The sequence below is a fragment of the Pogonomyrmex barbatus genome, unplaced genomic scaffold (genome assembly GCF_055798465.1).
Source record: "Pogonomyrmex barbatus isolate J1 unplaced genomic scaffold, ASM5579846v1 scaffold4, whole genome shotgun sequence".
NCBI classification, from domain to species: domain Eukaryota; kingdom Metazoa; phylum Arthropoda; class Insecta; order Hymenoptera; family Formicidae; genus Pogonomyrmex; species Pogonomyrmex barbatus.
In genome coordinates this window covers 10,877,353-10,902,892 of record NW_028297138.1, presented here as the reverse complement: position 1 = coordinate 10,902,892, position 25,540 = coordinate 10,877,353, and the positions used below count along the sequence as shown (strand labels likewise).

Below are 25,540 nucleotides of genomic sequence, written 5' to 3'. Positions count from 1 at the left end.
CCACCGCCGCCGCCGCCGCCGCCGCCGCCGCCGCCGCCGCCGCCGCCGCCGCCGCCGCCGCCGCCGTCGTCGTCGTCACCGTCGCCGCTACTTCCACCACCGCCGCCAAGTTCATCTTGCATCCCCTCCGAGTCGTACCGCCGCCACGCGACTGTAGCCCCCACCAGAAACGTAAGCGTGTGTCACGCTCCGGATAGCTCTCGGTGCGTGCCCATTATTGAGGAGGGGGTAAGGGGCGCGTGTAGCAACGACGCCGTCGTGGGGGTAGCCTGGTCGTTGGCGCGGTGGGGATGGAATTACGCTCGCGTAGGGACCGCCAGTAGTTCCGTGCTGTCCGCCGTGCGGGTTGGATATGATATACTCGTGACGTGATAGTCGATCGTCTCGTCTCGTCTCGTCACCCCTTTAGCCTACCCTTACCCTACGAAACGAACGTCGTCAGCAACGTCGAATCGCGCGCGCTCGTTTCTCTCTCTCGCACTCTCTCGCTCTCTCGTTTTCTTTCTCTCCTCGAGTGGACCCGGGGACACGAGGAGTTCGATCGTGCGGAAGGAACGTCGCTCGCGCCTCTCCGCGTCCGCGCTTCGCACCTGGAGAGAGTCTCGTTTCAACCCCCGACGAGCGACCGCGTTCGGTGGACGCGCGGGTATACATGTCGTGATGCCGCGGGGTGAGCGACGCGCGCCGCCGAGAGGACTCGCGGCCGAGGGTGCTTCGATCTCGTCCTGACGATACCAGCCCTCGTGCGTCAGCCCTCCCCCAGTGGACCCCGTAGTGATGCGTACGGTAGAATAATGTTGGTGTGAGTGTGAGGAACCTCGGTGGTGTACTCGGGCTCAGCGGATGGATCGGGGCTGCGTCTTTAGAGATTGTGCCGGCTGTGCCCGCTCGTGATCCCGAAAACGTGAAAAACAGAGGCGAGCGCGACGACGCGACATATAACACGAGATACCCCGTAGTACTCTCTCGTATCCTCCTTCGTACGCGAAGTGTGTGCGACGTGTAACACGTGTGACAGTTACCCGTGGGATACCACCGCGGATTATACGTTTCTTCGACCGCAAAAGGGTGGTCGGAGGCGTCGTGTGCGGGATTACACACATACGTAGTACACACATACACATCCCAGTGGTTCTCCTTGGTGCACGTTACGGCGGATTCATCCCTAAAGGATATGTCGCTATAGTATTCGCGCGGATCGCAGCTACGATGGCCGGATACTCCAGTGCGCTCAATACGGATTTCGCTCCGGAATCAGCGCGGAGGATGCAACGATCTGGGATCGATGCTATCGGGGATGCCAGGGAATCCTCCGGATGCGCTATTACGAGGTACATACCTTACCGTTTTGAGAAGCAGCTACGATACTGACCGATTATTAGAGCAGCTAATATCTCCCTTAAATCGTGAAATTTACATTATGAAAATTTCACCGCAAAGCACACGTTCACTCGTGCGTGAAATTCATTATTTTGATGTACGAGATAAATATATTATTTATGTAGGAAAGACTATATATGTTTACGTAGAGAAGGGATAGATTATGCTGCAAGAACATTAATTTACCTCTACGTTATAAAATCTACTTGTGCATATCGCATGTCACGTACTTTAAATATCAAATATTCGGTCGCGTAGTTAAATACATAAATTTGAATACACGTGAAACATCCGTTCAAAGAGCGCTTCATGTACATACATTTTTGATATTATAACAAACTTTTGATATTATAACAAATATTGCATTACAAAATGTAGTACACTGCGTTTCAAATCTGATATATAAAGATTGGTCCATTCTATTTCGTAAAAATAAACCGAGTGCGCGTGTGCTGCGGAAAAGGAAAAAAGAAATTTCTTCGTCTCTCTCTCTTTTAAAAACTTTCGAAAAAGCGTGCAGCGTTCTTTGAGGGGCGGCTTCAAGTGAGAAATGGCTTTTTAATTACCGTATCCGTAGCTGCTAAATGTGAACTACTAAACATTCAATGGAACATGCGAAGTAATGAAAAATATTATGGTTGCCGTACGTATGCAGTTATTGTTCTTGTAGGTAAATTTAGTATCTCGTCGTTTCATAATTAAACACGAATATCGCGAGAAAGAGAGAGAGAGAGAGAGAGAGAGAGAGAGAGAGAGAAAGAGAGAGAGAGAGCTCACTTCTGATCTCACACGACTCCGGTAAATCTAAAACATTTAAACGTACGTCACACGTATACATTATACATATGCACATACGTGCGACGCCACTCGCATTTGCCACAATGCAGAATAATCTATGGGGATTCCAGCGACAACGGTTTCCACGTCCGTTGCGCGCGCGTACGTGTGCGTGTGTACGTTCGACGCCTTAAAATATTCACGAGATCAATATTCCGCACTTGTCGCGATATACGATTTTAGCCGGCACAACGCGCCGTGAGAGACTTTTCATCGAGAATTTCGGCAAGTAGATCAGACAGGAGCAAAACGCGAGCCATTGATACGTGACCTCTCGCGCGATGCGTGCACGCCTTCACGTATTATTTATCTTTACTATCTAGTTACCCTAACTAACATCCAACAATAAGTTAATCAAAAGCTCGCATCTCCGGCACTTCTCACGCTCTTCCAGAAATATTTTATAAAACTTGATAAAACAATATTTTTACGCGACAATATTAATACGATTTTATATAAAAATAGAATCCCTTCTCCCGGTCAATTTCGTCTACGTCTACGTCGTGACGTGCGGGTTTACGTGAAATATCGTGGAGTTAAGAAAGCTGTTCCTTTAATTGATTACAAGAACCCGTAATTCCCGAAACAGGTGCGGGCCTAATGGACCCGTCCACCGGGCGGAGGGTTAAGTGACACGCGGTGAAATTAAATGCCGTTACCCCCGTTAAGAAATTTACGCGATCGATACAGATACGCGTGATATAAATATGGCGCTACCAAGGTCCAAGAGATGCCAGATCGCCACATCGGCCGATGATAAATGGTCGAGTTAATGGCCGACGTACTATTAATGAGAAAGAGGATTTGTTGATGTCGGCAAAAATAAGCGACCGACGTAAAGGGTGGTAGATGTTTAGATTAAGCTTTTTGCTCGTTCATCTTTGTTAGGGACTGGCCATCGTGGCCGGCAATAGGATTTTGATCCAACGTTCTCGATTTTATATATGTCGAAAAAAATTCCTCTCATCTCACTTTAATGCACTTAACTTTACAGATACATTCGTAAAAAACTATTTAAAGAACGTCGCAAATTAGCCTAGTTTTATTTCTGAGTTTCTATTTTATATATTTCATCACGTTTAATCGATATTCCATCTTCTCGTTGAAAATTAAACATTAATGTTGCAATGTGTAAATGGAAAAAATAAAGGAACTAAAATATTTATGTTACTTATAAGACAGTTTGACGTTTGAATAGTTTTTTTTAAATTTTTATATATAAAATTTTACATCGTCACTATAATGATTTCAGTTGTCCTGCGCGATATAGCAGATGTATAATTCAATGTTCAGTTAAAACTTAATCGAAATGTCATTGCATATCGCATATTTAACGATACGTTAAATTCTCGACGTTGTAACATCTTGATGTCGTGTCAATTTTACTCCAATTACTTATCTATGACAAGTGTGAAAAGATTTTTGAAAGAGCGCGGAGTTTTATCGCGGATACCGATACAATTTTCAACTACGATAAAACGCGGGCGTGGTATACTCGTAATTTAAGAAACACATTTCTTCCAATTCGAAGTAGAGTGCGTATATATAATAAATTTACATCTTCTTTAATGCCGCGAGCGCGGCATAGTAGTGTAGATATTTGCGAATAAAGGTAGCTAAGAGAATATAACGTAATATTCGGTACACCGCTATGTTGCTCGGAAATAGTTTCTAATATGTGCACAGAGAGCTCATAGTGCGAGCGTTCACGGGTTAATGTCTCTATATTCGGGCGTTCGTGTTTGTGACTGAAAGCGTGGACGTATAGATCGTATCGGCCGGACATTTACTGCCTTCATTGCTCCCTGGTAAAGAAATATTTGAGCAACAGCTTGGGATCCTATAAATTTGCAGTATGAAATCGATTAGCTTTCGCAAACTTAAGCGGAATTTATTAACAGTCTTATAGCCTTCCCTCGGCTCGTTTATACGCGAAACATCCTTATTGTAGCAATTTCTTTCGTTCAACAAGATGTTGGACAATCCCCCCGAGGTGTATTTGACTGTTTGCATTCGGCGGAACTTACCGGCGTAAGATAATATCGCTAATTAGTTCCAAATATTATATATCGTAGCACGAGATTCAACAACACCGACATTGTTGCGGATATCGTTGAAAAATTTACGTTTATGCCGAGATGGAGATAGAGAGTTACACAGAGTTGAAATTCGCTTTATGAAATATCTGGCGATGAAAATTGAATGCGATCGAATCGAGACTTTCGTCAAATCAAAAAGCCGAAATATGTCAAAGCCTGTCCGTGCCTGTGGATCAGGATTGTGACTAACGATCACAGCGGTGGCTCGAGCACGTCTGTGTCCTGTGTCATTCATGTACACTTTCTGTGTACCTTACGTATGTACGTTACATGATAAGCTAACAGCCCCTAATAATTAAGTCGGAGGGCAAGCACGAGTCTAGGAGCGAGTCTACTCGCGTGCATCCATCGGTGATTTTCAACGTTTAATGAGAAATCTAAATTGCGGATTGAATGCCGCGATGAGTTTCCGCCGCAAAGTTCCACGATGGTACGCGCGAAGTTAGAGCAATCGGAATCTTAAGATTCTCACCAGGAAGGTTAATTCCACTTAATAGCACGAGGAGGGAGGGGAAGGGAAGGGAAGGGCCAACTTCAATCTCTAAGGTTTTATAAGTTCGATAACGAAGCCGTAGGAAGAGCGCGTCTTCAAACGCTACTGAGAAGAGAAAAATTCTAGAGTTTTCCGCAAGACACCGGATTACGAGAGTTTCGGCAAAGTCGCGAGCGTCGTAGGCGCGATGGATGGAATTCATAGATGGAATTTAGGCCGTCGCCGAGGGAGGATGGATAGCGATTTAATATTTGCACGTTGTAGCGGCAAATCCGTCGCGCCAATCCGCCAGCGGATGAAAACGCGTTAGGAAAACACTTAGACGAAAGAATAACAGGGCCCACCTGAGATGAGAGAAAGGTCTCGCGGATCTTGCGAAGCGGATAGAAATCTTAGTTTAATATCATGGTTCGCTCGCAATAAAATGAACGTTTGATTACCCCTGCCACTTGGAATTTTCGTGACACGTTGTAGCTGTCACCTACTACGAGTATTATAAAAAATAGAGAATTTTCTTTCTTCTTTTTTTCTTTTTTTTTTTAAATAAAAATTGAGAAAATATATTTAATTCAATTTGTACGTTTACGAATGTTTAACACGATTTTATTAATGTCATGTTTTACTAATCCGTTCGCAGCATTACCAGGTTCTACCATTTTTATTGTTATATTTAATTGATACGCGCGTAATACGCGCTGGTAAATGTAATTTAAATGTATGCCATATATATATATATATATATATATATATATATATATATATATATATATATAAATACATCTCACATGACTTCTCGCGTGTGATTTAGCATATTATCTCGATTCTATGAACATAACTCTCCTTCTTTATCAATTATCAATGAGATAATCAATAAAGCTGCTTGTATTCCGTTCGGTGCATTACTATTTTCTCTCTTTGTTGCTCATTATTAACAGATTGCTATTAATTATGGTTCTCCGAATGAAAATTAATTCTTGATAAAACGTACAACATGTGTGATCGAATTACGCTCGGATTGTATTGTGAATAATTCAGATCGTATAATCGTCAGAGCATAGTTGTTGCCACAGCAACATACGCTATAGCTCCGCGACATTAACAACATTCGCACTTTCATTTTTGTTAATTCTCTTCGAACTAAATTACCTCAAGCTAGCAGCTAAATGAAACAATCAATATATTTCGTTATCGCGATTTATCGCGATTTGAAGGGAACAAAATCGCACGTATTTATATTAACATCTCGCTTTCAGAATTCGACACAATTGGGAACATCCACATTACGGTTCTACCGTAATACGTATGAATCATGAAAAAATTATTGATACATTTATACATCCCGATAATTAAATAAAAAAATTTTGGGATTCACATCGTATAATGTCGTGTTTTCATTACACATTTATGAAACTTATGAACTTTCGATTTTTCCTTGTATCAAAATCAATTTCAATCAGAAGAAAAATTATCGATGGAAGAATTCTTCGAGGATTACCTGGAATTCTCGCCAAAGTTAATACTTATGGTTAAAACCGATTCAATTGCGGGCAAAAGTTCTGATCGATTTCTCTTTCTGGTGCGCGAATATACTAAGTCGAGGATGATTTTTCTTTCAAAGGTAAGCTTCTTCGCGAAAGTTCAGATATCTTCTTTTTATTAAAAAAAAAAAAAAAAAAAAAAAAAAAAAAAATACACTTTTAAAGTGTATTATCGTATTACTTTACGATAAGTTATTAATTGTGATTCATCATTACACCATTATATTACGCTTCGCAGCCTATTGTAACTATATCGTCTAATATACATACTAATATACTAACTAATGCTGAATAAAGAGATCGTACATTTATAGTGACAAGAAAGTCATAAAATATAAAAGGAAAGATTTCATCTTTTATTCACGTAGAAGACCTTGAAATTCGAATATAACTGAATGTACCGCGGTGCGGCCGCGGTGCAAGAAACTCGATCGATTCGCGCAATATTTCGTACGTGTGTTTTTATACGTGTCGATTCGTAAGGCATTACGGCGAAGGAGAATCGTGCCGATCCTCGGGCCGATCTGTCGACGTAAATTCACGGTTAGAGGAAAGTAGGCGATGATATAACGTTAGAGGAACGAAAGGCCAGGCTACCCCGGAGTTGCCGGGACCACGTAAGCTCGCATCGCCGGGGGTTGGCGCACAGCAACCTAGTCTCTCCTCCTGCACTAACCCCCCGCGGTCGATCGATTCGCTAAAAGTAAATAAAACTCAGGCTGAGTTGCCTGAAGGGGCCGGCGGTAGTGTAAGCGTCAGTACCAAGTGTAATGCAATAAATCAAGGCTTCGATGGAAAAAGCCTGAAGTCGTCGCGTAAAATCCGTAATCTACGTGGCGATTGTTTACGGTGTGACAGTTCACAACGACAGATAAATGTAGTGAATTTTATTGTGAATCCGAAAGGAGATGATAAAATTGTACTCGGACAGACAGGATAAAGTTGCTCCGTCCAATTTTCATTTACCGGAGGAAAGTTTAATTACGAAACGCTAACTTTTTGAAAGAATCTTGGCTCGATTATATCTCTCTATAATCGCGAAAGCGTATCTAGCGTGTATGAGGGGGATCATGGAGACTCGTAATTTATTTCTTTACAGTTAACCATGACATTTTTTCAAATTTTATATTTCGCATGACGATATTCCGATATTGCGATTATACGCTTAATTAATTTTCTAATTTTAGTTTTTAACCTTTAAGAATGAATTTAACGAGTGATTAATATGTACGGCGTATTGTATGCTTTACTAACTTCCTCTCATTTGTGGATTCTTTAACTAATTTGGAGTCTAGTTTTCCTTTGAGAAAATTTGATGTTCAACTTTAAATATCTTCATAACTAACCGTGAGCTCTCTTAAAATTCTATTACAGTAAAGTTTCCTTAAAATTAAACGAAGAATTAAATTTTATTATCTATCTTTACTCTTTAATTAGTGAAAGTTCTTACATTTTTTAATCTAACATTTTTGTTAAGGGATAATATTCGCCAAATCCGTCAAAGAAACCGCAGATGAAAGGCGAGATCGTTCTTTGCCAACTTTATCTTCATTTCCCTGCAGAATGGTGAAGCCAGACTCGTTTCGTTTCCTCCACATATTTTCTTCAAGATTACTTATAACTACAAATGAGATAAAATCATTGCAAAAGCTCATGCTTCACATCTATTTTTTATTAATAAAAATTTGCTCTTCTGTTTTCAAATATCAAAATCTCTTTCAACTCTCAGCAGCAAATCTTATGTAACAATTAATCAAATTGAAATACAATCTATTCAAATGTTTTTAAATATATTTATTTCGTAAAAGAAAATAAAAATATAGGAGATAGAAACATCAGTTGTTATAAAAATTTCAAAATTGTTAATCCGAAGTCCGATAAAAGTAAACGGCAGGACCGTTAATAAAGCATGAAATAAAATAATTGCAGGTTTATAGTTGAATAAAACAAAGTAATAAAGAATCTAAGTTTTTCATTCTAGAGAAATTTAACATTCAGTTACGCTTCTCAATATAATTAGTGATTAAAATCAAATAGATTGTAACATATAATGTTGCGGGTTGAGTTACTGGTAATTTAACAGGGATAATGTTAAACATGGATGGTACGATAGGGTTAGTGGCAAGTTGTGAAGTTCATTTCATCCGGAGACGAGAAAGTTTTCTGTGAACGACGCAATGTCAGCCTGATTTCGCCGCCAGCAATCCTCTCTATGTTGCACTGTACATTTCGGAATTTCAAAGAGATGCATGTAGAACGCGGAAGCAGATTAAAGCAAATATTGAGCACATTTGAAAATCATTTCGACTCTTTCTAATGAGAGAAAGAGTCTATTTTTTTTAGTATTATTCCAAGAGTGATGCATCCCAGTGTATTCGAAATTTTATTACAAACGTAATATCGAAACACGGACAGACAAACGTAATCAGACAAATTTAATAAAATATGACATATAAATATACATTTCTTTTTCGTCATATAATTTTTTGTACAATTCTCTTGAATTCTTATCAATTAATTTATCGTTATCTTATCAGATATATATCGAGAAAGAACAAATTAAAGTCTTTCGTGAATTATCAAAGCGATAGTTGGGTTTTATGTAAAATCTTCAAAAGTAAATTTATGTAAATTTTTGGAAACGTCATTTGCTTTGGTAATGCAATTACGCTAATGTTTATTCGACGATAAATTGATGCCTTTTACAAAGTCACGTTTCGGAAAACGTTAACCCAAAAGCGCCAAATGAACAATTTCTCATAGCGATGCCCCGGAAAAAAAAAAGGAATGCCACACGCAAGCCGGGGATATTTCAATTGGGAACAATTAATTCTAATCGATTAATTTGTGAATACCAAATACCCTCGTGGCCAGTGCTCTATAGCCTCCTCTTTTCTGCTCGCGCGTTGACCGCACGAATAGCGTTATAGCCGCGTGGTCGTCCATCACTTTGTCTGGCCACAAAGTAATTATCTCGTAAGCATTATTTTAATTAACGCTGATGATTAAAGCACGGTAGATATTCGCACCGTATTTCGCTCTCGTGCCTCTTGTTTCCGTTCTTCTTAGGTGCCGTTGCGCCGCTCTAACAAGAATGATTACCCGCAATTACGCGGAAAAACATCGTTCGAATTACGGAGGGCTCGCTAAATAGAAGATTAACCGCGATATATATATATATATATATATATATATATATACGAAAAATGATTAATCGCTCCAGAGTATGCTCGCCTATTACAAAGTAGATATTATAAGCGCTATTTATCTTAAACTTTGGGATAGATACTCCGAGGAGTTTAAGCCGATCATAAAACATCGCATATATCGCCGTGTTTTCGACGAATCATCATCGTGCGTTCCTTCAACTTAAGAGTCTGCCTCTTTAATTTAAGTTAATGTCGTTACTCCTGCGGATTAATTTTTACATAACAATGTACATTTCCAAGCTCGCTCGGAAGACTCGTCTTTTGTGAAGCTCAACTTTTTAACTCGATATAAGAACGCGCTTTATTCTCTCCCGGCGTGCGCTCCGCGCCGCGGACCTTCGCAGAGAGAACGCAACGCGTTTTTGTAGCGTAAAATCGTGTTTTGTTTACGCGAACCGTGGAATGTATTCAAGAGCTTTCTTTGCAAATAATAATGTAAAGTGATATTTGTAGAATTCGAACGGGGAAAAAAGCGGCGTACGGCGCGTACAACGTACACGTTAAATATACTAAACCGAATCCGTTATTACAACAGCCATTATTATGAAGCTTTACGCTTCACGCGCGATAGCGGGGATAAAGACGCATTCTGCAGGGTGCTTAGCAAAATGCCGTCATTAGAAGAGACTAATCGTGAGTTATGCACAGAAGCGCCTAAGGTTGCGTAAGAAACTCGTAGCCGACTGCTCTCGAGTTCTCTCTCTCTCTCGCTAAGAAATGGATATAAATGCAACGAGAGCGCGAGCTACTACTACGAGTTCCTGCGAAACGAAAATCGAATAAATTCATTATCGTCTGCGGAACGAGAAGGGCGGCCGGGGCGAGCATTCGCGTTGCATAGCTTACCGGATATTATCCTTCATCGTAACACCAGAATGCAACATCGTTTCGTCGGGCCGGCGCCGTCGGGTAACAATATTTAGTGGCAGTTAGCGCCAAGTGACCGTGCCGACATCGATCGAAAATGGAGGCAGGAGCGATTCGGTGTAATTCCTTCCGTAATGCAGTTTGATTACTAAACGGCGCTGCGGCGCAAACGCAGGCCCGATATTCGGGACAACATCGCGGGGGAGGGAGAGGGAGTGGGAGGGGGGGGGGGAGTGGAGGGATGCGAGATGAGAGATGAGGCCGGGGGATAAAATGAGACGGGGATGAGAAGACGCGCGCACGAGTTAAAGATTAAGATTCCGTTTGAAACATAAGTAAACGTTTGTGCGCTCAATTTACATAAACATACATTTTCTCATCGTATATTCCGGTGGTTTGCATAAATAACGAACCGGGAAATACAGAATGTAAAATAGCCGCGATATAGCTTCCTCTTCCCGGTAGTCTCCACCCGGAACGTGACACTGAATTATTCTCGGGCCGACATAGTAGAAGAAGGTTTTTGCATTGATATACCTTGCTCTCTTCGCGAAGTTACGTTATTGTCGCCCCCGCGTATCCGGCTGTCTTCATTCTTAATAAATGCCATAATTTCCTCGCCTACTCGCTCCAAGATAAATGTCATGTTCACCATGAAATTAGTCCACTTACATAATAAATGATTACATACATATGCCTTCGATGTAATTAAAATGTATCAGTTATTTCGGAAAAGGCAATGGAATTATGTGTAAAAAATATTCACTTTAGACATGGAATAAATAATAAAAGTTAAAAAATAGCTAGCAGTCAGTAATATTTAGACATTTATTTTCGAATTTGATACGGTATTTTCTCCAGGATGAGAATAATTTACTAGGTTTATGATATTTTCGAAGCGATGGAATGAATTATTTACGCTGCTATGACACTCGTACAAAATAGTTTTGCTCCGCGAGAAAGTTGTCCCTCCTTTTATTTACGAAGTGAGGTAACCATCGGGAGATTCTGATATTTATTTAATTCCGAGAAAGAAAAACGTCGCGCCCTCGCGGAAAAGCCTACCGCGCTGGTTCCCATTATCTCGCCCCGAGAAGGAAAAAAGTGCTAACGTATGGCGTGCAGTCGTAGATTGTTTAAAGTATGCCGAGGCAAAGTAAGCGTTCCAGCTGTGAGACGATAAATGGCATCATTTAAGGTTCCACTTTTAGTTCTTTCCAGCTGCAACACGATAAATGATACTATTTAAAGACACCCACCACTTCCGAGTTTGCATCTCAAGCACGAGAGTTTACTTTGCACGACTAGTTTTTCTCCTTACGATCTTTTCCCGCATTACTGTCATCCCGCATCGAACTTTCCTTATTTGACATCGTGAAATATACGTGAATGAGTCTAAAATAAATCGCGACATCCTCCGTCGGGGAAGAAGAGAGGAGGGGCACGCTCATTAACGCGAAAATAACACTGATAGTCTCTGCAGATTGATTCGTCGGTGATTACGGGCGGCAGACATGGAAATTTATGCCGCACAAGAATCTATGAATAACCCGATAAAGGGACCGCGCACTGTTACTATTTCGTTCTAGTGTTAAAACGGGCGATATTTGCATTTAGCTTGACGCGCACAGTATATATTTAGAGTCGCTTGCAATATTTGCTCGCAATGTTGATTATATTTACATCGAGAACATTATTACCGGCGGCGCAATCTGCTACTTGTTTTATCTGCCACTTCTGCACCGCCGCCCGTCGCCGCGTGCCATCTTTTCCATTATTCCCCGACGCGGGGAGCTAGAGCGATATTGCCAATTTAACGATCACCGCTCTGCTGTCTGTCGAGCGAAACGCGCGCACATTATCATATATGTTTATTCGGCAATAATGTATTCAACCGCCCGGCGATTCGCTCGGAACAGATTCCGCAAAGTGGCCCGCGCGCGCCCAGCGACGTTATAAAGGTTGCATCAGATCAATATGACGCTCTCTCTCTCTCACAATCGCCGCGTGCGGCGATAATTGTCGCTGTTGCATGCGCGATAACTCGTCGCGAGGACGTCCCGGCCGGCCTGGTGTCATTTATTCCGGGAAATAGAAGCTCGAAAATAAATTAACGGGTGCGTTACTGGATCCGTCGAGCCTTTTAAAACACAGACATTATAACGAGTCCGTCGATCTGTAAATGCACGTGTCTCAAACGCACATACACGATGTAAAGAATGCGCGACCGTAACTATTCGAGCTCACGATACCGCCGCCGGCATTTGTTGAACCACGATGTGGACGTTAATATATGCTCTTTTTTTTCCACACCCCGCCCTCCTCTCTCTCTCTCTCTTTCTCTCCCACACACGCACGCGACAATTTTTTTTCATCGATAAAATACTCCATCAATATTCATGAGCGTAAAGTTTGACCAACTTAACTCCGTTAAGTCCGGGCGCGTATCGTTTCCAGTACACACAAGCCTTCCGTTATTTACGTTGTTATTCTACAATACGTAAACTCCCACGCGATCCATTTTCTACGGGTACAATTCACAATTCACCTCTACGATTAACCTTCTATCCATAGGGCCGAGAGATTCAATCTTCTGGTGTCTTGGTTAGAGGAGTAAAACGTTGCAATAACGTATTGGAACGGCGCCAAGCTTTCGGTTAGGATCTCATTTCATCGGTATATAAGAGGAGATTTGACCAATTGCGAGAAAGGGCAATTTCGGAATCACACTTGCCTGCGGATAATTTCTGTGGGAAAGCCATTTTGCGTCTTTCGCGGACACCGTCTTATTCAGCGACTTTCTGGAGCGGCGTCTCGCAAACAAGTTTCGGAAGGAGAAGGAGAGACAAATGTCACGTCAGACGTGGAGTAAATCGTCGTCCGATCTTTCGTACGGGAGAAGACTGACAAAGAAGAGACGAGGGATTTTGCAACGTGAATGCACGTTTAGTCTTCTTTCGCATCTTCTTGAGATTCTTGGTTTACAGTCATTTACCCATCGGTTAGAATGTAGGCGACTTTGACGATTTACGACCGGGCACTATCTGTACACTCCGATTATTTATATATGCCCTTCTAATTACTCTAATTACTCTTCGTATAATAATTCAATTATAAAGATGACAGCTTCTGGTTTGAGCTTTCGCTCTTCGAAGACGAGATCTACGCTCGAGGGCAGCGCTCTCGATAATCAGCAAAATTAGATTGGGTCGAAATATAAAAAGTTGCGCGATAGAAAGTTAATTTTCCAAATCAAGGAGCAGATTAAACAATTATGTAAAGCGTTTCGTATACGCGCTCAGATTACACGCTGTTAACTTAATACATCATTAGTGCACACACGGGTTTATGGAGCGCGTAATGCATTTGCTATGTATTATAGAGAATCACCTGTCTTCCCACGAGAGATAGCTGTGGAGCCCGGCGAAACCAAACGAATGTCAGATTCATACAATCTGCCCCAAGGATATTCGATAGACTGATCACCTAGTTCATCGGTTTAGTTGCGATGCACAACACCGCGAATTTCGTCCGTATTGTTATATAGATTCGATGTCGGAGAGCACTTTATCGTTCGAATAGCATTCATTTGTCTGCGCCGTACGTATAATCGCGTTGTTTAATGTACGATTATTTGCGTTAAACATTTCAACGTGATTAAATGCATGAGCCGATTCACACATATCATCTTGGATAAAATTGGACTGGTTATCAGCTAATTTACGGGCGAGCAACGAGTAGTCGAGGATTAAACATTTGATGAATAACTCTCCGAGCCGCGCACGTATTGCTTACGCACGAAATACACGCGACAAAACACGGATGTAATTGACCATCCGTTTTTCCGCGCGTTGGAGAGGAAAAAAAACGAACAAAAAAAAAATCAATGCTTTGACCAAACTATACCCCCGTTCGGGATGCATTTTCTCTCTCCTTCGACTATACAATATATTGAAAAATTTCACAGAGGTGTTAATTTTTCTCTTTTCCGATTAATCTTTAATGCGCTACCACGGCGAGCAATTTTTTCATCATCGACGGTACAGACCGGTAAGAATTTGTTGTATCCCATCGTATGGAAAATCGAGATATTTTTCACCACGCGTACTACGAGAGTACTCGGGGGGAAACCTAATGCTTTTAGGCAGAGTTTCGAGCACTGTATTGCGATTATCGCAATTGCTTACTGTGCATCTGATAATTGACTCGCGGAACTTCCGCGATAGTGGCGGTGAGATACGATCGGTGATTTACGAGGAACTTGCCGATCTACCTGGACAATCTCTCACGGAACTGCACCGCGACACAAGGGCAGGCCGAGCCGCTAAAAAGCGAATCGTCTAATTGATGTTCGTTATCAAGAAACGTGATCTTGTTCGAGACCTTATTTAGCTATTTCGCGTCAATTTCGCTGTGGTACTATTTGGTCGGTGATCCGCTGAAAGGCGGATCCGCTTTTTACGAGAGGACGCGACTGTAGCGATTGTATTTATCCGTCTCATGCAATATGGGCGTCATTTTATTGAATGTACGATACGACTTTTTATTCGTCTCGGTAGAACACGTTAAATTTTTTATGGTCAGCGCCAATATCATATAAAGGAAAATCGAAAAAGTAAATTAGAAGTTTAATAGATATTTAGAAAAACTTGAAACGATAATGATAATGCAAACAGATCGGCGAGGGGATATTGAATTTTTCTTCTCGGATAACATTATCGTGATATCATGTTTATGATAATAAAGTTTTTAAAGTTTCAAAATTTATATTGGCGTGTATTTAAGAGATTTTAAAACAAGAGCTTCAATTGCGGTACCAATTTACAATTGATTTTATTTATTTTGTAAATTTGTTTTGAAACTTGCGCAGTAGGAAAACATGTTGCGTTTCACACGGAAGAATATAGCACCCGGGATATTCCATATAATACACTACGGTACATTATATGTATTCCGCGAATAGCTTTTTTTGCTCATCACTTTTATTAATTCAAGCCATGACAGAGGCATCCGGAAGCCATATCAATAATAAAAACGAACTAATATAGGGAATATTTTCTCTAGTGATATTTATATATGCATATTCGTGTAATATAGCAAACATAGAATAACTAATATCAAGTAATATATTTGAAAGCTTTTCGTAATAGCTGTACACAACGAGATTCTATTATTTACTACCGTTACATTTGCTATTTATTGCATATTTATCAAGCGAATATTAACAGGCAGTAACGGCACATAGTCATATCTGCGATAGAAAAAGATAATTATTTCGATGTCTCCGGCATCATAATGAACCCTCATTAACCACGGCCATACTCGCAGCCATTCGTGCAACGTTGTGTATTATTTCCACTCTTTGTCCATCATTATCCATCTCCCGTTTCCTCTTTCCATCGAGTTTTATGTTTCTCACGATGATCAACATCGGCAAGAGGATGTCTCTTCATTTCTGTAATCCCGAGATGCGTGAGATGTCCTTAACGAAGTGGCTAGTACTCATCTCTTTGCGACACTTCCTGCACTTCTTCAATGTTTTTATTTTATGCCACATAATTTCGAGATTGATCTTCCAACCATCTCTCCCCGTCTCCAAGAGTATCCAATCATTTAAATCACTTGAAATCAATTTTCCGGTTATTTTTTTTTTATTTATACGTAGCGTAACGCTGGTATCAGTCTCGATTTACTTTCTTCCGCTCTCTTTCAATTCCGCAATTTCAACCCCGCGCGCGCTAAAGCGACCGACCATCGTCGAACGAACATTTTTAACATTTACCATTTGCCGCGTATATCTCTTGGCTCCGCGCGTTCTGACTCGCGCAGCGTGTGGCGGATACAGTTGGGGTAAATGGCATATACGTGCCGGTCGAATGCATCCTCATTATCCGCGCTGGTATATTCGAAGCAGCCACCCAGTACGTGCGTACGTGAAATTTTCACACTGTTCGTCATGTCTGTGTGCCCATTCGCTCGTGATGGCTTCGCTTTATACGTATTTCCGGCTCTTTAATCCGCCTGTTCTCTCCCCGATATATATCAAATGGCAAGAGATACCGTTATCTCAACACTTTGGCGTTTATTTGAAAACTGACAAGCGCGCGAAGATATATTATACCTTGCAGGTACACCACTACTGCAAAATATGAAACTAACGGCGGCGGCGGCGGCGGCAGCGAGGTCTTGCGGCGATTTTAATGGAAGCGTATTAATACGGTTCTCTGTCACTTGTGCATTATTAAAAAACTGCCACACACAACATTATTAACGAAGTATTCTAGCAAAAATTCGTCCGCTTAAACATTCCTTAATCTCACGATAAGCCTGTATCTCGCGAGTTTTCCGGCTTGTGAATTTTTTACATGCCAGATTAAAATTTTCACATGCGATGGAATGAGCACGTCACATTTTCGAAACACAGTTCATTGTACGAATTCACTTTGCAGTAGTATGGCCAAATGCAATTTTTGTAATTAGGGAGAATTAACGAACTGAGAGAGAGAGAGAGAGAGAGAGAGAGAGAGAGAGAGAGGAGGGGGAGGGGGGAGAGAGGGAGAAGGAGAGGGGGAGAGAGAGAGAGGAGGGGGAGGGGGAGAGAGGGAGAAGGAGAGGAGAGAGAGAGAGAGAGAGAGAGAGAGAGAGAGAGAGAGAGAGAGAGAGAGAGAGAGAGAGAGAGAGAGAGAGAGAGAGAGAGAGAGAGAGAGAGAGAGAGAGAGAGAGAGAGAGAGAGAGAGAGAGAGAGAGAGGAGGAGAAGAGAGAGAGAGAGAGGAGAGAGAGAGAGGAGAGAGGAGAGAGAGAGAGAGAGAGAGAGAGAGAGAGAGAGAGAGGAGAGAGAGAAGAGAGAGAGAGAGAGAGAGAGAGAGAGGCAAGGCGCAAGCGTCGAATATATCCTCATTAATATGCAGCGTTATATTCAAAGCATTTACCGCACGCGTACGGGCTGTACATGCAATGGTATTTTCACACCCTACCCGTTTCGCTGTAGAGGCTGCTGGCCATCTCTCTCGTTTTCTTCGCCGTTTTCTCTTTCCCTCTACTGTTTCTCTCTCCAGCCCTCTCTGTCCACAGCGTGCAAGATACACGTACACATACACATACACATATATATCGTTTTACGGTCCACCGAGTGACGACCTATCGAGAGCTCTGCCAACGAATTCTCTGGCCACCACGCGCATCCGTTACACAGTCGCATACCTGCATAATATCGACGTTATCGAACGGGCCAGCAGCACGTGGTCCAAGCGCTGACGCGTTAGTTCCTCTGAAATTTCATCGTCAACCCTCTCGCGTCGGGATACATGAATTGTATAAGGATAAACCACCACCTGCTCCGTTCTTCGCGCCACTAGCGCAGTTTGCGCCCTGGCTAAGCCGCTTGGGGGGGGGGGGGGGAGAAGGGACCGAGATGATTTAACGTCGTTCTTTACTTATGTCGCATTCGTTAAGACTTCGTCGTAAGTCGGCGTCCGGTCATACGAGCGCTACAATTTATATTCATCTTTCTTCGTATCCCTCGGAACGGACGGAATTGTTATCGCGCGGGGTTATCGCTGCCGTATAAATTAATTTCCACCGTCACCAAAATTCGCTAGGGATATCGATAAGTACTTTATTCGCGCTTGACCTATGAACGTATCCTATAATTTGGTCCGTTACATCTGCGGCGTTAAGCGTTATCGGGCGCTTTGTTATTCTGTATATAACGACTGTCGACCGCGTATTCATACACGTTCGTGGCTCTGACAAATTGATAACCATTAATAATAACTGATAATCGACCTACGCGCGAATGGACGTTGCGTTAATCGCGGGTGAATTGCATAGCTCAATAAATATGTAACGTGCGCGAGACCATCGGCGTGAATCAATTCAATGCGATTTTTGATATATTTCCTCAATGACGATATATCGACTCCACAGAATTTCCCGGAATCGGAAAAACGGGAATGCACCAGTTTGCCGGGGGTTGTCTCTCGTGAAATTATCAGTCAACTCTCTCGAGAAATGCGAGGCACCCGAAAGAGAATGTTAAGCTTACGCAAACATGAATATATATATATATCTTATAAATAAAATATTACTTAATTCGCAAGTTATACCTCGTGTGGAGTGTGCATTAAAAAAATGATGTAGCTACATACTTGTAAAAGTTGATTGCAAATTGATTGTCAGTCTATATAAGGGAAACAACTTGCAGTCTGATAACTGACAAACGCAGCGTGTCATTTCTGTTCACGAGGTCACGAATGTTAAACAAAAATAAGCAACTTGACAATAAATCGATTGCTACGCAGGCCGGATATGTATTAAAACAGCCCCGGGGTTTGAAATAAAAAATTATTTTAATTAAAAATAAAACGTTCCCAAATGTTATTATTGAAATTTAAGCGTTTTTTTTTTCAGTAACAGTTTGTCAGTTTCCGCAATTGTATCCGATAAAATATATTGATTTTTTTCAAAATATCTGGTACATTCGATTACTTGCTTTTTTAGAAAGTGATTTTGGAATAGAAAAAATAATAGACGTGTATACAAAGTCAAGAAACGAGAATGTTATAAATAAAAATAAAATAAAGAATTCCAGAATCGAGTACATGTATAATGTATGGGGATTATATTTAAGATATAATCACGGCTAACGACACTCGTTAACTGGATTGCAAAGGTTGTCAAACTACTTACGTATGCTCACACCTTCACATAAAAATGTGAACGAACTGTTGACGATCAATTCAGCAGCGGCGATATATGAATTTGGTGTAAGGAGGAACTTGTGAAATTTCGTAGTCCGCGTGTCTCCTCGTTGCTCGACGACCGACCTTTAATCCGAATGGCGCTACGTGACATATGTGAAAAATTTGTAAGTCAATATCCGAGTACGACGCGATAAATCATATGAAGCGACGTTGCTCGCTCTATTCCACGTCTGATTTTCTAGTAGTAACTGCTTAAGAGAATAGATACGATCTCGTTTCTTTCCAAAACTTACGTTTGACGTCATCTCTCGCACCCCTCCCCCTCCCCCCTGCTCCCTCAATTCGCTCTCATTCTTTTTTCCCTTTTTCTCCTTCAATCGACATTTATATCTTAAGATTGATTAATCGTAGGGAATTTTTTTTTCTGCGATGTTTAATAACGCGTTGCCCTTTTGCCTACGCACGCACTTTGCAATGCCTGTGTTCCTCACAAATTCTTCAGCACGGGACAAACAAATAATACGGGCACTCGAAATTACACTACGCTGACCCGTTTCGGTTGAATGTGACTTTATCGGGAATTTAGTTCGGCAACTGAGCGTTTATACGGTTCAACGGACACGCTGCTCGAAGGCCGGAATAAAGTTTCGCGGTGGAATATTTTTTTCTCTTTCCCTTTTAGAAATTGTCGTTTCCCGCGATAGTTTGCGTTAATTGGATCGACTTTGATGTGTGTTAAGAGTTTATTCGCCGCGAATGAATCCGGTCGGGTTTATTCGATCGAATTTTCGTGTCGCATGGAGATTGCGGCGCTAATGAAAAGATACGCGCCATCTATGCGCGGCATAGATAGGAAAATTTAAAAGTGCACATTGAAAGAAAACTTCAGAAATAAAACAGGAAATAGTCCTTTTTCATATCGTTTATTATAATTAAGTCCTGCTATTGAGTGAATACCTTTTTCATTAGTTTTAATGTATTCCAATGAAGTCTCGAATAATAAAATTAATGTTAACTGAGGTAATTCCGTGATGCAATTATATCCTGTTAGTTTTTTCTCTGAAAGTAATTATTAGATTTAACAGCTACAAAAGAATTTGAAGATAAATTTTCTCATTTTAAATTGTTTTTAAAATAGTATAGAAATATGCTTTTTCAAGAAAAAAGGATATACGGCATAAATGAAAAAAATAATAAAAAGAGCAAGAATAAAGTGAGATGGATAAACTTGAGATAAGGATAAAAAAAGTGAATGTCGAGAGAATGTCTGACAAAAAAACAGCTGGAAGACTCATCTCCCTTTGGATATGGATACACAAACGAGGGTCGCGTAATAAATCGGTGAGGCTTACGAGAAGAATGACAGAAAACTTCCTGGCTTGGACTGTCCTCAAATTTTACGCGTAGAGTTAATTGAAACAGAGCGAAAGATTGATTCAGATCTAATTCGGATAATGTCGTCAATTTTTTATTACAGTAACCGAGAAATGTACTAGCTAAATGTACTAAAGATGATTTATTTCAACGTATTATCCAATTATCCAATTTGAAAAATCATATTTTTATTGTTGTTCTAACTCATAGATTTTTATAGACGGTATTTAGCATTCGATAACAATTTTTTTTTTTTTTTGGAAAATTCAATATCCATTGAATAAATATTAAAATTTTAAATAACATATTTTGTTTTTTTTAAGCGCAATTAACAATGCGCGATTTTTATTATCTGAATCATGTTTAATAACACTATTATTTCTCATAGAGAAAGGCGTAGAGACAAAGCTTTAAATTTTTCAGGTGTAAAATTTTTTTATAGATATCGGCTTTTTCAAAAAAAAAAAAAAAAAAAAAAGAAAAAAAAAGAAAAAAAAAGAATCCTCAGCCGGAATTAATATCTTCTTGATCTGCATATTCTCTTATTAGCGAAACGCCGATTCTGCATCGATCATATGCGCGATCCTGATTTGACTAACCGACCGGGTATTGCTCGGCGCGGGATTATCGGTATCGGATATCGCGAATATATACGCGGGGACGGAGATAAAGGGGGGTAAAGAGAGGAGGGAAGAGGAGGAGATACAAAACTGATCAAATTCACCAACATCGATGCATATCAAGCCTATCGAAGTTTTCGCTCGCAAGCAAAACACCTCCGGTGCTCTTTGCTGCTTAATCGAATAAAACAAACGAAATAGATGAAACTGCATCCATATGCATCCGGTCAACAATAGATGCAGGGGGGGAGCCTACGTAGAGAAACGCAGAGAGGAATTGCGGTGAGGGTGGTCCATCTGTGTGCGCACGCTCGAACAAAGTTCGACGCACAAACCTGATAATTCTAATTTGGCAATTCAAAGTTCGGGCTCGCCGCGTTTTTGACATGCTCGACGTAACGCGAATAAGGCGGATCGATCGGCGGCGTAGTTTCAAAGCCAAATATATAAATGTGGGGAATGTGAAGAATGAGCCGAGAATAACCGCCGACCATGTATCATTCGTCGAGCGTTGGCCGCGATAGCCGTGACCGGTAATTTTCCATATCTGACTTTCCGATCGAATCCTCTCGCGCGAGAAACTAATAATATAATCGGGAGTCTAATGGAATCTTTAGGCATGACCGCGATAAAGGAATGACTAATGCATTCGGTAAGATATATTCCCCGTGTGAAATATAAGAAGAAGGAAATATCCTCTTTAGATCATTTTCCCTTATTTCGTTATTTCAACTTCAATCTTCTTGCATTTGCATTTTCATCGCTTTATAACCCTTTAAGGATGAGCGCCGTAAAGTCGCACTCTCGCGTGTAGTTTATACCGCCACGCCACGCCTGGTCTGAAAGGGTTGATGGAGTTTAGAATAGGGGATTTCCAAAGGTGATGGTAAAATATACGTTTTATTAGACCGTCGCTGATTATAATATTAAATATAGTCTTTTTTAGTAAACGAGATATCGCAATATGTACGAAAATATGTACGAAAATATGTACGAAAATATGTACGTCCTCGTCAATATGAATTCGCGAAACGTGAAATGCGTTGTGTATGTGTGCTTGTCATTTTAAATTTCTCGTCGCCGATGGGGGTCGCAGGTGGAGTAAGTTTTCATTTTTCCAAGTTTTAACGATCCAATCTCGGGGAAAACTCGAGAAATACGAACGTTACGTTGCGCGCCGAGACCTCGCTCCTCTGCGCCGCGTATCGCGAAAATCGGAATTGATTGAGAGTAATGTTAAATAGCGGCGTTTCCTTCTCCTTCAAAGGTGCAATATTTCCCGTTTCGTAAAAGCATTATTTGCTACCCACCGTTTCGTTTCCTATTACTCACCTGCGTTGTTAAAATAATGCGAAATATATATTTGAGAGGTTCATAAATTCCTCGTCCAAATTTCCCCGACAGAGGTTGCACTTTCCTACTGCTCGCGTTACATTGCTGTCGCACTTGAAAACAAGTAGGTATCATCGGCGATTATGGCGATGATACCTACTGCGTTTAGTGGCGTTGTCCAAGTTGTTATGCCAAATCGATGTAACAACTGCAGGCAAAATCGAAATCTAGGTAACTTTCCGCGGCGTATTTGTTGAGCTTCATCCGATGCAATCTAACAATGGTCGCAATTTGTGGAAATCCGATTGGATTGAGGGTCTCATTCAAGTAGTAACGGGAATAGCTCACCTTAATCAAGATCCGCGGTAGCGAATTGCCAATTATGTTACAAAGAGCGTGCAATATTACTATCATCACCGGCTGTTAATTTTGATACGAGTTATCGGCGATACCGGAGTCCTCGATGACCATTCGCGTAACAATTACATTTCCAGCGGGAAGAGGCAAGACTTCGAGTATCTCACGAGTTCCCTTTAACACTGCTTTTTTGTCGAAATATTGGAAAGATATATCAGTCGCCTCCTTATCACTCTCTCATTTTGGTCGAGCGGTTTCATTCTAAAATTTAATTTTGTAAAAAGCACCAATTGTTTTAAAAGAAGAATTGCAAAAATCAATACTAGAATTAAGATTGACATGTAGCTTTGATACATGTGTGTGTCGTAGGTAAAATTTTTAAAACTGTTATCTAAGATACTTTCAGAATTAGTTTTGAGAATAAATAAAAATATTCTATTCAGATGCTACGAGAATACTTTTCGAATATATCTGAAAATTTCCTTCAGGTGTTGAAAGGAAGAATATATCAATTACTCATATTCTGTGTAAAAACTGAATAGAATGGCAAAATAATTCAACTGGTCTTTCTTACTATAGCTTTTAATAGTAAGGAAATTATAACACAATAACGATTTTAACGGTGGCTTGAAATTTACTAAAATTATTTGTGACAGTTTCTATTTCTCTTCAGCACAATCGCATTACGAAGATTTATTTACATCCCGCAGATAAAAATCATTAATTAATTTTGACTTCGAAAGTAATTAATTAATTTAAAAAGCCAATTATCAAAATATCATATATGATCAAAATCATAAAAAAAATTTTTTTTTCATTCATATCATTTGTAAATATCTATTCATCGGAGAGCAATCTCGTAATTGAGATATCTTTATATTTATGTATGTTCAATTTTTATATTTCAGACTTAAAAAAAAAAAAAGAATGTCATATTTCGCAAAATATAATATCTGTAACGTGATTGTATGTCATCGCATTTTCAGCTAAAGTTAATATTAATCTTAAATGTAAAGATCATATTTTACGCGATATGAAAATCAGGCAATCAGTCAGCGTCAAAAGAATTTTTAATAAAACTTGAGGAAATGATCAATGACTTCCCGTTCGCGAGCAAAGTAGCGTGTACACGAGGACTAACAACTGTACAAATATCAATATGGATAACTGAAATGCGCAAATGCGCACAACGAGCGCCAACGATGGTGAGCTTCAGGATAAATTGTTCCGTTGGCATAACGAACGTTCCTTCGTTAGCTATATTCGAGTCGCGTAGCCCCGGCAGCGCTGAGCAAGAACATGTGCTTGCAATCAAGATGTTCGATAGCCAAGAACCAATTAAGATTACAAAGAGAAGCCGATGGCTACAATATTACTGCATTAACTGAAAGACCCGAATCGCGGCCGGCACGGAACGCCGTTGAAGAGGGTTATTCTCTTAAATGTAACCTCGTCCGACGCTTGTTAAAGTTAATGAATTCCGAAGTGTATAGCACGGGCGCGGATTCATATAGTAGACGCGATATTTGTCAATGTTGTTAATATATATATATACTTATTTATCTACCAAATTAAGTAGACGGGATCAAATCTCCCACGAAATTATGCAGATACGTAACTATAACAAGAACTCGCGTAAGACGAGACGAGTGTTTAAAGCGCGGGGAAATTAATATGGTCGCGTGGGGAATGAACGTGGGGATGATTTTGGCGGGGAAGATCGTTTCTAATTCCGAGAGTAGCGATATATTTTTGTCGGGGCGGGGGTGTTCGGCGGATCACGTTCATTTTGCGTGCACGTGCAATTTTCGAGAGACGTGGAAATATTTTATTCGCTACGCGCGTCCGAACGTTCATCCGTCTTTCCCTAGCGCGACGAATTTCCCGGTAAACGTCGCAAATCGGAAAGCCCATATTTCGAAAGTAACTCTTCATTTGGCCGGAGGCATGTGGCTCGTAGTTGTACGCGTGTATTTCCTTCCGGTGCAGTGCGGCTCGGCGGAGCTAGCTAGTCGCGGCCGTATGATTTATTCAGACTCGCGAATATTGTTTGCGCAACGGTCCACGGGAATGGAAGACATTGGCGTTCCATAAACAAGAGGCAACACATATATTTGGGAAATAAGAACGGCGAGAAATGCGTCTGGTTGCATCGGTCGTGTTCAATTGCGTTTGATGCATATACATACACTTGGAGGAAAAGAGGCGGTGGAGGGGAGAGAGAGAGAGAGAGAGAGAGAGAGAGAGAGAGAGAGACTCGAGATGTATACGTAATAAAACCGATAGCGTATCCGAAGAGGAATTTCGTGTTCCGAGGTGTTCGCCTACGAAATACAATTACGTATTTACCGAACCAAAAGAGATATATCGACATGCCTGTAATCGGAGGGAGAGACCACGTAGGAATATCGCGATTCGGTTTCCCTTAATCCTTTTATTTAATTATTCACAAGTTCAGTTTCCAGTGCCTTCAGTTTTTCTAGAGTGGCGTAATTTAACGTCCGCTTTTTATCCGTGATATATCTCCGAGCCATCATTATGTCTGGTCTGAAGGACGGCAGACAGGCGCGATGTGGCGTCGCGACATATTACGTCCAAAGCGCCGAGACGCTCTCGCGGCATTAGATCGAGATAACTCCGTCCGTCAGTCTGTAAGGGTTAATTCGCATTTGCGCGATACACAACCCCATAGGCGCTCAGAATCCTCATCTGAGAATCGACTCGGTATCGC

At 40.9% G+C, this 25,540-nt stretch overlaps 1 protein-coding gene and 1 long non-coding RNA gene across 7 annotated transcripts in view; one reads left to right on the top strand and one right to left on the bottom strand.

Annotated features, from left to right (window-relative positions):
• LOC105433030 (uncharacterized) overlaps window positions 1-25,540 on the bottom strand; it is a 183,032-nt gene that overhangs the window by 67,317 nt on the left and 90,175 nt on the right. The window contains exon 1 of one of the 3 annotated variants that reach the window (XR_016140216.1): window positions 10,403-11,480. The exons of the other annotated variants lie outside the window; for them this stretch is intronic. This is a non-coding gene — a long non-coding RNA (uncharacterized LOC105433030). Of the gene's footprint in view, window positions 1-10,402; window positions 11,481-25,540 lie in introns of those variants that run through there. 3 annotated transcript variants of the gene reach the window in all.
• Window positions 168-25,540, top strand: part of LOC105433031 (irregular chiasm C-roughest protein) — a 130,791-nt gene continuing 105,418 nt past the window's right edge. For 2 of the 4 annotated variants that reach the window (XR_016140210.1, XM_011648102.3), the window contains exon 1: window positions 176-1,331. Coding sequence is in view for 3 of the 4 variants with exons in the window: in XM_011648102.3 (XP_011646404.2) it covers window positions 1,210-1,331 (122 nt within the window). In the remaining variant the exon portion in view is untranslated. Of the gene's footprint in view, window positions 1,332-25,540 lie in introns of all 4 variants that reach the window. The other 2 variants (XM_011648103.3, XM_089081105.1) reach the window with 2 other exon arrangements.